General features: G+C 38.7%; 1 protein-coding gene across 3 annotated transcripts in view; it reads left to right on the top strand.

Moving 5' to 3' along the window:
* The first annotated feature begins 292 nt into the window (after nt 1–292).
* Nucleotides 293–15,382, top strand: part of SENP6 (SUMO specific peptidase 6) — a 106,780-nt gene continuing 91,690 nt past the window's right edge. For all 3 annotated transcript variants that reach the window (XM_074368727.1, XM_074368726.1, XM_074368725.1), the window contains exon 1: nt 293–974. In XM_074368727.1, the coding sequence (XP_074224828.1) occupies nt 923–974 (52 nt within the window). In that variant the 5' untranslated portion in view covers nt 293–922. The remainder of the gene's footprint in view (nt 975–15,382) is intronic.

Genomic DNA, 15,382 nt, shown 5'->3' with positions numbered 1-15,382 from the left:
AGACACCAGGTCGGCCCCCCGGCCCGCGGAGCTCGCGATTTGGGACGAAACGTGTGTCGGCCGAGCGGGCGCCGCGCTGGGCCGGCGCTACGGAGGGCCGGGCTGCAGGCGCCACGCGGCGGGGCTCGGTGCAGCGCCGCGGCCCGCTCTACCCGCGAGCGAGCCCGGGCTCCTGAGGGGGCGCCGCGCTGGGGGCGGCGGCGGCGGCGGCGGCGGCGGCGGGGCGGGGGCGGGAGCCGGGCGGCCGCAGCAGCGCCCGTGGGGGAGGAGCGGCGGCGGCGGCTGGAGCTGCTGTGGCGACGGACGCGAGGCGGTGGCAGAGGGGACCCACCCCTATCCACATGGACAGTCGCAGAGACCTCGGCTGATGCATTCGCGCCTGGGCGGGGTGGGCGGACGGCCGTAGCGGCGGCGGCGGCGGCTGCAGAAGGAGCGAACGGCCTGGGGGCGCCTGACGGTCGTAGAGACCTCGCCGCCCCGGCGCGGCGGGTGCGGCCATTTTACGGCCCGGGACTTAGGGAGGCGTGTTTGTGTGCTCGCCTTCAGTCTCTCTTCCTGCGGGCTCGCGGCTGAGGGAAGCTTCTCAGGCGGCCTGGGTGGGCGGTGGATGGGGAGTCGCGGGCCGAGAGGCACCGGGCCCGGGAAGCGCCGTCGCCGTCGTCGCCGCTCGCGTTCGCCCGGAGGCGCCTGAGCAGCCCAGGCCGCGGGTCTCGCCGCCCACCAGCCCGCGGATAGGCCCGGGAGCGCCCGGCCTGCTTTTGTGTAGGCCCGTCCGGACGGGGGAGCGCCGCCCGCCTGACGGCCGAGTCCTAGGCCCGCAACCCTGCGGCGGCTACCCTCCTGCGGCGCGGCCCCTCATCCCGGCGAGCGCGGCGGCGGTGTGGGCCATGGATTAAGAAGGCGGCGGCGTGGGAGGAGGAAGATGGCGGCTGGCAAGAGCGACGGCAGCGCAGGGGAGATTACTTTTCTGGAAGGTACAGCTATTTCTGCCCTTGCGGGGGGTGGGTGGGGAGACTGAGGAAAATATGGCCCCCTGGTTCCCGGATATTCAGTTACGGGCGCTGGGTGGGTTTGCGGGGCGGCGGAGGGGCCCGGGGGCGGGGGCTGCGGGAGCGATGGCGGGGAGGGGATGCGGTGCGAACGCGCTGGGTTCGAGTCCGCCCGGGCGAGGGGCTTGGCGGAGGGCGGGGAGGCCCTAGGGAGTGTCGGTGGTTCCGGCCGCGAGCTGGAGTTGGTGGCTGTCCTTTCACGCGTTTAAGTCTTTGACAGTTTTTGGTGTTTCGGTGGTGGCCTCAGGATGAGAGCGGACTGCACTCGGGTTTTGTTTGGTGTTCATGGAAAGTTTCAAGTTGCTAAGGTTGGGTGAAGTGGGGAGCCAGTCTAAGCGGGGAGGGGAGAGGTAGTTTTCCTGTTTTGTACCCCCCTGGTCTTTATGTTTCGCAGAGCTTCAGGCTTCCTTTTGAAGCCAGCATTCAGATTAGGCCTGACTCTGATAATCTTAACGACATGTGTTCTGCTAAACATCTTTTATAAAATAATTCGAAAAAAAAAAAAGAACGAGATTGACAGTGTCAATTTTGGGACAGTCACCAAAGCTAATAAAGTTTGAGTGGTTCCATTTTTATTCAGTTGTGAGGAAAAGTTAAACATTTGCTGTAGATGGACTAAGCCAGTTTTAAGAAAAGCTGTATGTCATTGTTGGGGATGGTGGTAATGGGTGCCAATATTGGCCCTTTGCCTATATATATATATCCCCAAAATACATCTAAATTCATTGTGCTTGTGGACAGGAACTCTAATGCTCATTGCTTAATTTGGCTGTAGGGTCACTGTTTATGCTAGTAATTAGATTTATACATATGTTTGGGGGAACCGGTCCAGTGATTGCTAAAAAAGATGAACTATTCTTTGGATAATTTTGCAAAGATGTTTTTCATACGGAACATGAAGCAATACTTTAAAAAATAATTGGAAAAATTTCTGAATTAAGAAAGTACAACTTAACTGTGGTACCAGGGCCTATAAGAAAGTGTTGAAGAATGATGGATATGCCTTGTTTACAGTTTAATTAACAACACCTGGAACAGTGCCTGGACCACAGTAGGTACTCAGTCCGTAGTCTAATAAACAAATACGGACTAATAGAGATGAATGGGAAAAGAAATCTTAATTTTCATAATTCTTCTTCATTGAGTATTGCAGAGCAAAAAAAAATTTTTTTTTACCTTCCTATGCATGACAGCCTTTATTTGAAAATGTTGAGAGTTTTATATGAGATTCATAGTAAGAAGATGTGGAAAGCTTGTAAGTTTTTTCTGGCTTCATTTCATATTTCCTCTATTCTACCTCCTTTCTAGTTTGGGCAGAATAGTTACCTGTCAGAGGCTCAGAGTGGTGCAGCTTGTGTTACAGGGGGTGTTATGTGCATTATTTTTTTGTTTTGATACTGGAATCACAAAAGATGGCTTACTGATATAGTCAGTATGCAGATGATTATACTTTTTTTTTTTTTTTTTTTTTTTTTTTTTTTTTTTTTTTACTGTGGTAGGTTTGGGACTTCTGTAGAGGCTTCTGATTCAGTTTAAACTCTGGCTAGATGAACATAGGAAAGAAAATATAAATAAAGCCAACAGATACAGGGCTGATGTAAATTTAAAATCGTTGCTTTTAGTTTGTTCTAACTTGAGGGTCTATGAATTGCTCTTGGGGATAAATTTGAGTTTCACCGTGTCTCCTTCAGCATTCTCATAAAGAAAATGAATGGTACCTTGTTTAGAATATGAGCATAGGATTTCAGTTTTTCATATACTGTACTGAATCTTTTGAAATAAATGGAATGATATTTAGTGTCATATATTTTTTGTGTGTAGTATTTTGTATATAATTCTTTTGATTCTTTACACTTTCAATGATAAAATACTCCACTATAACTTGCCATACATTTTTGATACCATGTTTATGTGTTTTCAAAATGTTTCCCCATAGACCCTTTGGGATATAATATTTAAACATCTACATAGTATACTTTTCCTTACTCTCCAGTAGACTTCTTGAAAAACAAGGTTTTCATTCACTCATCAAATATTTATAGCAGCCTGCTTTGTGCTAGGCATTATACCAAGGTGAATACAGCAGTGCATAAATAGGGTACTTGCCTTCATAGGCCTTAGATTTTAGTGGGAGGGACTTTTCATAAATAAGTAAAAATGAATCCGTTTAGAATTGTCTTACTTCATTTTTTCAGTTTCCTTCTTCACTTTATTTAGGTCTGCTCAGATCTGATAACCTACTTAAAATGCCATACTCACGGGTACAAACAGATGGTATTCCCTTTTACCGTGTTTTATCTTTCATGACAGCACTTTTCATATGATAAATTCATGTCTTCAAGTTTTCCAGCCCTACTAAAATATAAGTAAGCTTCACGAAAACAATGGCTTTCTGTTTTCACCAACATATTTCTTGCACTTGGAACATATTTGTTAATGAAATAAACAAGATGGTAATAGTGTGATAAAGGCTATGGGAGAAATATACAGAGCAGTGGACAAATGGGAAAGCTGTTTTACGTAATGCTAAAGTCAGGAAAGGCCTTCCTAAGGAGGTTAAGGTGTGTTAAGGTAATATCTTAACTGTGGGACTAGAGTATGGCCAAGAGGATAATGCCTGTAGAGGTTCCGAGATGATATAGGATTATGTTTGTTAAACAAAAAGATCATTTTGGCGGAAATGTAGCAAGCAGAGAAAAGAGTGATATGAAAGAGAGGCAGCATATCATTCCAGATCATGAATTTTTATTTCATTCTGAGAAGCAGGACATCATTGAAGAGTTTGGAGCAAAGTAGTTTCAAGATATTTATCTTTTTTAAAAAATCACTTTGCTTATGGAGTGAATTAGAGGAGAGCACAAGTTAAAGCAGGGACGTGAGTTAGAATACTGTAGTAGTCTCAAAGTTGGAGGGGCTTAGGCAAGGATGGTTGCAATGGAGGCTGGGAAGAGGAGTGGATAGATGGGAGATATATTTGGACGCAGAGCTCACAGGACTTGATGTAATGCGTATTGAGAATCAGAGTAAGGGAGGAGTCAAAAATGACTGCTTCGGTTTTGGTTTGAGGTGTTGGGGGTAATTCCATTTACTGAGATGGAGTAGACTGGCAGAGGAATGAGAAGTTAATAAATAGCTCTGCCTTGATGGTAAGTTTGAGATGCTTGTTTGTCATCCATGTTCTAAATGGTGTTTTACATTCTTACAAACTATTAAGTAAAATGCTAATTCCATTTCCTTTTCTGGCTTCATTAGGGAAAAGTAGACCTACTGGCTACTGTTGTATTTTATTTTGTTATATAGTATTACATGAAAGTTGCTTAATTAGACTGCAACTTGTGTTGAATTTTTTTCTTTCCCCTCTGACTTGTTTCTTTCTCTTCTATTTACTTAAGATGTCGTCTTCTACCCCCTTTCCGTTTGTTATAGGTAGTTTGACAGATTTCTCTTTTGTTCATTCATTCAACAAATATTTATTGAGCCACTTTACCTTTTACTTCTACCAATTAATTGCCTCACCAATATTTTCTCCCATTTTTTTTCTGTTTTCCCTTTTGTATATGTGCGTGCGTGTGTGTATTTACTACTTTGTTTTCCTTTTCATTCTGGGCCCTCCTCCTTTGTGAACTTTGTCCACTAGGTTAAAAAGACTGATCTGAACTATTGCAGTGTTGTCCTCTGTATCAGCAAAATTACTTATGTCTCCAAATGAAAAGTATTTTTCATTTCTCCTTAGCCATACTTTATTTTTACATATAAATGCAATTCAGAGCCCAGTCTGTTTGCCACTTTTATTGGGGCCAGTAAATACTTGACAGTATCTCCTGGGCTAAAGCACCACTTCTCCTAAATGATGGGCATTCCATGAATATGAGCAAGGTGTTTAGTGTCAAACTGCTCAGGGGAACACACCACAAAGTTCTTCATTTAGCCCTGCTCCTTCCTCTTTTGATTGTACTACTTTTAGAAACTACGCCATCGTGTCATTCCTTATTTATTCCTTAACTATATGTATTTTCTAGTTGCATCCTAGTTGAGTTGATAAATTCTACTTACTACTTGATTTCATGTGCTCACAAGAAACAGTAGTAGAGTAGAACCTCACTTGGAATGGAAGCAGTTTTCATTAGAAATGCATGGAGAGCATGAATTCAGAAGCCAGAATGCCAGGATTCATCATCTAGCTCTATACTTAACTAGCTGTATGATCTTGAATAGATTACTTAACCTCTTTGTGTTTTCACATCTGTTAAGAAGACAAGGATAATAATTGTAGTTACCTCATAAGGTTGCCATGAAGATTAAATGTGTTAATGTATAGTGAACTCTTAGAACAATTCCAGGCGTGTAATTCCAAGTGCTCTATGTTAGTTGGATTATTGTATTTATTTTCTTAGCAGGCAGAGAAGAAAGAACTTTCTTTTCTTACTTTTCTTCTCTTCATGCTTATCTTGTCTCTTACTTGAATTCTAGTTTTTATTATTCTTCTTTCACTTACTATCTTTCTTTTTCTAGGTATTAGCTGATTGTTGTTGATATTCTATGTTGACTGGTGTAGTGAGAGAGGATAGAGAATGAAGTTATGTATTCCTTATGTCTAGATTCCTATAAGTTAATGGCTCCTGTTGCCATTACAAAAGTATGTTGACTGAGGGGATCAAGAAGTATAGAGGGGTTCCGTGATCCAGAGCAAGTTAGCCCTGCAAGCAGAACTGGAGCTTGGGACCTGTCCTGTAGCCATAAAATCCTTCAGCATTTCCTTCCTTCTTTCCTCCCTCCTTCCCTTCTTATCCTCTTGCTTGCCTAGTCTTCTTCTTACCTGCTTTACCTTTGGGAGAGGGCTGGACAAGAGAAGGCTAAATAACAGGGAATGATAAAGCAGCACCCTAAGAGGGGAAAAACGGAAGCCACAGATCTCTTGAAGCCCAACTTCAGAAATTACATTGTCACTTCTGCCACATTTTGTTGGCCAGAAGGCCACAGAGCCAGCCCAGATTAAAGGAGAAGGGAAATAGAACCCAACATTCAGCAGGCAAAGAGTTTGTAGCTGTCTTTAATCCACATAGCCATCTTTCCTCTCCCATGCCTACCTGTTTTTGGGGTTTTTTTTGTAATTCTTTCAACAAAGTCATAATATTTCTTAAACTTGAAAATGACAGTTCTTATGAGGTCCAAAAGTTTCTAATTTCCAGACAGTTTAGGAAGCTAAAGAAAGACAGAACAAAATAGACCACACAATTTGTAATTTGTTTCAGAGACATAAATAGTAACATAAATAGTCTTTGGTTTAACTTTTCTTTGATTAGGGACTGATTCAAGAATTTCTGAAACCAGGCAAGCACAAGAAAGAAGAAAAGAGGCAGAATGTTAGAAACTTTTCCTTTCTTTTTTCTTTTCATTTGGTGACGTCTGGGTCGTACTGGAGTCATTATTGCAGTCTTCTTCATATTCATTACCTAACCAATTAGAAAACATGGTCACCACTATTTACAGTATTAAAAATTAAATGTTATCTGAATACAAAACACAACAATTAATCCACAAAGTCAAAGGTAGACTGCTGATCACAATTAAAGCCCGCTTCAGTTGTACACTTAAGTCACATTACTTGGAGTGATGCAACAATGGATGATCCTTGATTGTGAACTACAGATTTTGGTTGCCTGCATCACCTAAAAGACAAAGACAGCAAGTATAGAAAGAAGATAGGGAGTATTCATTTAACGTTAAAAACGGTGTTGCTTTTGGTCCGTTTTTTGGGCTACCTTAGGGTTTTGGACTTCTCAGAGCCTTTTGCATCCTTCACCAAAAATTAGGACCTCTTGTCTCCTGAAGATACAGACTTTCACTACTAAAATTGGAACAGTCCTAGGCAAACTGGGATATGTGGATCCTCTGCCTTGTTCTAAGTCAACAAAAACTACTTTGGGACCACCTGAGACTACAGACTTGAGGAGTAAGACAACAAACCATATCCTCATCTTGCTTTTGGAGAGTTGTTTTTTTTTTTTAATGTATTTCATGCTTGGTTTTGAATATGAGGGATTTTTTTCCTCCCACAGTAATTGCATTACAATCTTTGAAATACAACAGGGAAGAAAAAACAGTGTTGGTGTCCAGTGTATAATAAATGTTCTTTTTTATTTTTTGCAAAGACTGAAGCAATTTTTCAGGACTTGAGGAGCTAGAAATTTCTCAAGACTTGCTTGTAGACCATATGATAACCTTGCTGCCTTTCCTATATTTTTTAATCTGCGAACTTGCTGCCCCCACAACCTCCTACATATGAGTCTGCCACTAAATCTTGGAGACATAATCACCATTACCTCTCTTGACTCTTTCTGTATGGGTACCAACATCTTCTCTGCCTCCAAAATTCCTTTGGCCACTGTTTGGATGAGGTGAGAGTACATATTTTGGCATTTAATCTTTCTTCAGTTCAGGTTGGTCTCCATTCTCTGTTATCATCACAGGAAATACTATCAAAGAATGATTTAGTTTTGTCATAATAGCAATTAAGTTTGAGATTCTTCAGCAGCATTTCCTTCACAGGTTTGAGTAGCAACTCCTGAATCTCCTTTGTCTTCACCGTTTACAGGCTTTATCTATTTTTCAAGTTTATGTTCTTTTAAGTTTATTATGAATCTGTCAATTTTCTTGTTGAATTATGCATTTGCACTTTCAGAATTAAAGTGTTCCATTGATCATCTTATTGAATATTGAATTCCCCTGCCATCTTGGTCGTCTTCTCCCTGTCTGTGGAGCAGAAGAAACATTTGAAGCCACTTGTTCTTGCAGTCATTTCTGAGTTGTTTATTTTCTGACTTTGGAACTTTGTATGCTTGAGATACCTATATTTTTAGAGATTGGGTATTCTGTGTGAAGATGGAACCAACTGCATTACTTTAGGATAAGGTACCACTACTCGATATTTCCATTCCTTAGAAGATCAAGGAGCTTCCAGCAACACCAACAGCACCAAACTGCTGTCTGATGTTGGCCTTGGACAGAACTAACTGATTAAAATGAAGAAGGAGATAAACTGAGAGAACTCTGAATATTGTGGTTTTGGTAGCTCACAAGGAAGCCTAATTTGATATTATTCCTGAGAATTTAATACATTCAGACTTCATCTTGAGATAGTATTGGATAGTCTGTTGGTCTGTCTTCTTTATCAAAGGATAGTTTTTTTAGGTTAGGAATTTGAGAAAAATCACCTCAGCTGGGTGGTTTTTGTGCTTCCTGCAGCATCTGCTGGAGTTATTCAGTGGTAGCTTGGCTGGTCTGGTGGTTCCAAGATAGCTTTATTCAAATGTCTGACTGGCAGGTGTGGGAAGTTGGGCCCATCCTTCTCCATGTAGTCCAAGTCCAGCAGGGTACTCAGACTTGTAACATGGTGGCTTAGAGCTCTAAGAGGCTGCCTTTGGAGAATCTTGACAGATTCTTGAGATATATTGGGGCTTAAGCACTACAGAGCCACCTAAAATTGCTTTATTGAGATTTCCTGTTGTTTGCATTTAATTCTCTCTTTATGTTTTCTTTTGCTGCTTTTTTATTTCTAAATTATAGAAGTTAACTTCTGTCTCAGTGACTCATTTTTAAAAATTCTGTTTTTATTTTTGTAAAACTTTATTGATGACAGTTTAAAAATTATTAGGAAATATTTCACATCTGTGTGGAATATAAAGAATAATATAACAAAAACTTATGTTCTACTTCCTAGCCTAAAGAAAACATAACTAATACAGTTGAAACAGGGGTGAACCCTTTCCTTTTTTCACTTTCCTGCCTCCTTTCCAGGGGTAACCACCATCCTTAACTTTGTACTTAACATTCCCATACATTTCTTTGTACTTTATATATGTATCTCTGAACCTGTGTATGTGTATACAGATTGTTTTGCATGTTTAAAGTATTTTATAAATCATGTCATACTGTATTCTTTTGTAACTTGCTTTTCATTCTTACAGCATTTGAAAGATTAAATAATGTTGGTAAGAATAACTAGTGCTTTGTTATAGTATGAATATGCTACATTTTTATGCATTTCCCTTTTTGTGGAAATTTAGGTTGTATCTAATTTTTTACTATTAATGTACATTGCTACTATGATTATCTTAGTTGTGTCTTATATTGCTACTATGAACTTTTTTTTTAAAGTAGATTTCTTTGTTCACGTGTATATGTTTCTCTAGGACACAGGTCAGCAAACTTTTTTTGGAAAGGCCTGAATAGTAAATATCTGACACTTTGCAGTCCAGTCTGTCACAGTTACTCAACACTGCCAGTGTAGCAAGAAGGCACTTATAGATAATACATAAGCAAATGAGTGTGGCTGTGTGCCAGAAAAGCTTCATAGACACTGAAATTTGAATTTCGTATGTCATGAAGCGTTATTCTTCTTTTGATTTTTTTTTCTCTCCCCAGCCACTTAAAAATGTAAAAGCCATTCTTAACTCATGGGCCTTATAAAAACAGGCAGCAGATCTGATTTGGCTGGGCCATGCTTTGCTAATATCTGATCTTGGTTATCTCTTAGCAGTGGAATCACGATCATATGCAATTTCAACTTCACCTAAGTGTTGCCAAATTGATCTTCAGAGTGGTTTCACTAGCACGTTTTAAGTTTTCCTGTTTATACACACCATCACGCACTTAATGATGCCTGGTGTTTCAGTTTTTGCCAGTCTGATGGGGTTATCAGATGGTGGTTTGAATTTATAATACTCCAGTGTACAGGGAGGTTGAGCATCTTTATTGCTGTATTTAAAAAAAATCATATATTTTTTCAATTTTCAAAAAATATTGAGGGTCAACCTAGAGTTAATCCCTATTCTATATACTTGTGGTACATGAGTACACTAAACAAAATAAGAGTTTTCTTTTTGTGTTTTTGGGTTATTTTGTATGTGTTCCTCTTTTTTTTTTTTAGATATATATATTTTTATTGTGTTCATCTGTTCTTAATTGCTCATGTCTTGTCCATTTTGTTTTTCTATTGGAATGTTGGGGTTCTTTATACACTGTGGATACTAAACCTTGGTTGAATTATATGAATTGAACATATAACTTACAGAATTATTACTTATCTTATTTTCTAAATGAATGGAATAATTTTATGAACAGAATTTTTAAAATGTAGTCATTTATTGTTTTTTTTCTTAATGTCTTATGCTTTTTGTGATACAAGGAATTCTTTGGTCTTACTGGTCCCTTATAGTATAACTTTACTTTTTTTGGTTTTATTAATTACTGTTCATTTTGTTAGCTTTTTGACAGCAAGAAAGTGCCAGTCAGCTATACAGGCTGAGGTAACAAAATTTGAAAATCTATTTGTAGTGTATCTATTCCTTATGTTTTCTTTACATTAAAAAAATTTTTAAGACTTTATTAAATGCCTGCAAACCATGTATCTGATAAGGGGTTAATATCCAAAATATATAAAGAACTCATATAACTCAACAGTAAAGAAACCAAATAATCCAATTAAAAATGGACAAAGGACTTGAATAGACTTTTTTTCCAAAGAAGACATACAGATGGCCAATAGACAAATGAAAAGGTGCTCAGTGTCACTAATCATTAGGGAGATGCAAATCAAAACCACCAAGAGATATCACCTCAGGCCTGTTAGAATGGTTATTATGAAAAAGCCAAGAGATGACAAATGCTGGTGAGGATGTGAAGAAAAGGAAACCCTTGTGTACTGTTAGTGGGATTGTAAATTGGTACAGCCTCTATGTAAAACAGTATGGAGGTTCCTCAAAAGACTAAAAATAGAACTACCACATGATCCAGAAATTCTACTTCTGTGAATATATCTGAAGGAAACAAAAACAATATTAAAGAGAGATCTATGCCCCCATTGCTCATAGCAATGTTGTTTATAACAGCCAAGACATGGAAACAACCTAAGGGTCCATGAGTGGAAGAGTGGATTAAGATATTGCGTGGGGTGTGTGTGTATGTAAGTATGTGTATATACACACACAATGGAATGTTACTCAGACATAAAAAGGAAAGAAATCCTGCCATTTGACAACATGGATGGACCCTGAGGGCATTATGCCAAGCGAAATAAGAATACTGTATGATCTCACTTATATGTGGAATCTTAAAAAAAACAAAACGAAAATGAAACAACAGAAAACCCAAACTCATAGAAAAGATCAGATTTGTGGTTACAAGGAGCAGGGCATGGAGGGTAGGGAACTTGGACTACCTTCATTGAAGTTTATCCGTTCTTCGTTTTTTGAAAACCAGTTTTAGGTTTACAGCAAAGTTGAGAGGAAAGTACAGAGATTTCCCATATACCTTCCACCCTCACATGTACATATACTCCACCAATATCAGTATCTCCCATCAGAGTGGTACATTTGCTACAATTGATAACCCTGCATTGACACATGATAACCACTCAGAGGCATAGTTTATGTTACGGATCACTCATTATGTGGTATAGTCTATGGGTTTGGACAAATGAATAATGACATGTATCCATGATTACAGTATCATAGAGAGTATTTTCATGAATCGATACAGTTTCCTTAAATGTTTAGTAGAATTCACCAGTGGATCCATCTGGGCCTGCTGGTTTCTGTTTTGGAAAACGATTAATTACTAATTCAATTTCTTTACTAGATATAAGCCTATTTAGATTGTCTGTTTCTTCTTGGTTTTTTGTTTTTTTTTTTTGAGTTTTTTTGTTTTTGTATTTGTTTTGGCAACTTGTATCTTTTAAGGAATTGATCCATTTCATCTAGGTTACCAGAGTTGGACATGGAGTTTTTTGTAGTATTCCTTTATTAGCCTTTTAATGCCCATGGGATCTCTAGTGATGCCCTTTCATTCATTTCTGATAGTAGTAATCTGTGTTCGCCTTTTTTTCGTAGCCTGGTTAGAGGCTTGTTTGATTTTATCAGTCTTTCCAAAGAAGCAGCTTTGGTTTTGATTTTTTGTTGATTTCCTGTTAAATTTCATTGATTTCTGCTCTAAGTTTTTTCTTTTTTTTTATTTGCTTACTCTAGATTTAAATTGCTCTTTTTCTAGTTTCCTAAGATAAAAGCTTAGATGGTTTATTGTAGGTCTTTCTTCTTTTTGAATATATGCATTAAATGCTATAAATTTCCCTCTAAGCACTGCTTTTACTACATCTTACAAATTTGGTAAGTTATGTTTTTATTTTCCTTTAGTCTCAAATGTTTTTAAGTTTATCTTGAGATTTCTTCATTGACCCATTTGTTGTTTTTGAAGTGTGTTGTTTAAGCTCCATGTATTTTGGAATTTTCCAGTTAACCTTTCTGGTATTCTAGTTTAATTCTTCTGTGGTCTCAGAACAGACATTGTGTGATTTCTGTCATATAAATTTGTTAAGGTTTGTTTTATGGCTCAGAATGTGGTCTTAGTGAATGTTTCATGTGAGCTAGAGGAAAACTGTTGTTGGATGAAGTAGTCTATAGACGTCAGTTATCTCCACTTGACTGATGGTGTTATTAAGTTCAGCTGTGTCCTTACTGATTTTCTGCCTTGCTGGATCAGTCTATTTCTGATTCAGGAGTTTTACAGTCTCCAGCTATGACAGTGAATTCATTTATTTTTTCTTGCATTTGTATTAGTTTTTGTCTCACATAATTTGGCACTGCTGCTACGTACATGCATGTTATGGACTGTTATGTCTTGAAGAATTGATCCCTTTAATACAATGTACATGCTCTTCTTTATCCCTAATAACTTTCCTTGCTTTGGCATCTGCTTTGTCTAAAATTAATATAGCTACGTCTGCCTTTTTTTGAGTATTGTTAGTATGGTATTTCTTTCTCCAAGTCTTTACTTCTGTTTTATTTATGGGTTTCTTGTATGTGGTATGTAATTGGGTTTCATTGTTTAATCTGACAATTTTCCATGTTTTATTTGGTACATTTAGAACATTGACATTCAATTTTTTGTTTCTTTTTTTAAATCCTAAGCTTATACATTTATTAAATTCTTTTGAATCTCTAAGTGGCTATAAACAGTTTGTTTTTACGTGTTCATAGCTTAAAGGAATGGGAATATCACAGTTTGTCTGGACTTCTGCCTAGGAAGCCCACCCATGCTACACAGTAGTTTTGTGTTTCCATAATCCAGTCCTAACCTTGCCAGTGCTGTTGGTACCCAGCAAGGGTCCATCCTGCCTGTTACTTTTGATTGTGGTTATTAATATAGTTAGATTCAATTGTAATTATTGATACAGTTGAGTTAATGTCTCCTGCATTTGTTACTGTTTTCTGTTTGTTGCCTTTGCTCTTTTTCCTATTTTTGCCTTCCACTCTTTTTCTGCATTTTGTGTTTTCAGTTGAGCATTTCATGATTCCATTTTCTCTCCTTTCTTTGCATTTCAGTTATACTTCATTAAAAAAAACTTTTAGTGGTTCTCTTAAAGTTTGTAATAGATATTTACAGTTAACTCAAGTTCACTTTAACATTATGCCACTTTCACAGGCAGTATAAGAACCTAACAATAACAAAATGATCTTAATTCCTCCCTCCTGTCCCTTGTATCTTTGCTGTTATTCATTTTACTTTTACATAAGCATATGTATATACACACATAATATATATAAAATAAATATACATATTCAAATACATTGTTGCTGTTATTTTGAACAGTTATCTATTATTAAGGATAAGAAAAATAAGTTTTTATTTTACCTTCACTTATTCCTTCTCTGATACTCTTTCTTGTACGTTCGAGTTTCTGACCTATATCATTTTACTTCCCTCTAAAGAACATTTTTTTTAACGTTTGCAAAAGAGTTCTTGAAAAATAGCAACAAATTCTCTCCATATTTGTCTAAGAAAGTTTTTTTTTTCTTTACTTTTGAAAGATAAATTCACGGGACACAGAATTCCAGAGGGTTTTTCTTGTCTTTTTTTTTTTTTTTCTCAGCACTTCAAATATTTCTCTCCACACTCTTGTTTGCATGATTTCTGAGCAGAAGTCAGATATAATTCTTACCTTTGTTCCTCTATAGGTAGTGTTTCTTTCCCTACCTCTGGCTTCTTTTAGTTTTTTGTTTGTTTGTTTTGATTTTCTGTAGTTTGAAAATGATATGCTTAGGTGTAGTTTTTTAGATTTATTCTGCTGGTGGTCTCTGAGCTTCCTGGATTTGTGATTCAGTGTCTGACATTAATTTGGGGAAATTCTTAGTCATTATTGTTTCAAATACATCTTCTGTTCCTTTCTCTCTTTTCCTTCTGATATTCCTGTTACACGTATGTTACACTTTTTGTAGTTGTCCCATGGTCCTTGGATGTTGTTTCCCTTTTTTCAGTCTTTGTTTTCTTTGCTGTTCAGTTTCGGTTTCTGTTGCTACATACTCAGGTTCAGAAATTCTTTCCTCCATTGCATCCAGTCTGCTAATAAGCTCATCAGAGGCATTCTTTATTTCTGTTACATGTTTTTATCTCTAGCAATTACTTTTGGTTCTTAGGATTTCCATCTTTCTGCTCACATTGCCCTTCTGTTCTTGCCTGCTGTCTACTTTAGCCAGTAGAGCCCGTAGCAGAGTAATCACAACTGTTTAAATTTCCAGCCTGATAATTACAGTATCTATGCCGTGTCTGGTTTTGGTGCTTGTTTTATCTCACCACTTTGTGTTTTTTGCCTTTTAGTATGGCTTGTAATTTTTTTCTTGATATCTGGACATGATATACTGGGTAAAAGGAACTGCTGTAACTAGGCTTTTAGTAATGTGGTGCTAGATGTGGGGTGGAAGGTAAGCATTCTGTAGTCCTGGATTAGGACCGTAGTCCTGGGATTAGGTCTCAGTCTTCAGTTCAGTGAGCCTAGGCCTCTGAACTATGAACTTCGCAAGTGTTTCTCAGTATTTTTCTCTCTTCTTAGATGGGACAGAATGGCTAGAATGGACTGGTGTTAGATATTTCTCTTCTCCCACTTGGAAGGCTAGAGCCAGCTGGACTTGGGTCTGTTGGGGTCTGATAAACTCCAGTAGGTTAGGCTCCAGGTAACTACTTACCACTGGGGGTGGGCCTTGCTAAGAACAGCGTGATCTGTTTTGTTTCAGAATGGTTCCTTTTTCCCCTCTCCCTGATGGAAGCAGGAGGGGATTTTTCTCCAGTATTTATTGTGAGAACCTGGTCAAGTTCCTGGAGGTGAAACACACAAAAGAGTGGAGCCCCTCCTATGATTGGGCCCCTGTGGAGTTTTTAACCCTCAAACTTGTAAACACTGAACCTCCAGCAGTTTGTCAGTTTACAGTTTAGGTTTTCCTACTCTGGTATTGGATCTTGTGGTAGTTCTAAGTCTAGTACAAAGAATTCCCATATGCCCTTGT

This window comes from Camelus bactrianus, chromosome 8, assembly GCF_048773025.1.
Source record: "Camelus bactrianus isolate YW-2024 breed Bactrian camel chromosome 8, ASM4877302v1, whole genome shotgun sequence".
Classification (NCBI taxonomy): domain Eukaryota; kingdom Metazoa; phylum Chordata; class Mammalia; order Artiodactyla; family Camelidae; genus Camelus; species Camelus bactrianus.
This window is presented reverse-complemented; position numbering and strand designations above follow the sequence as displayed.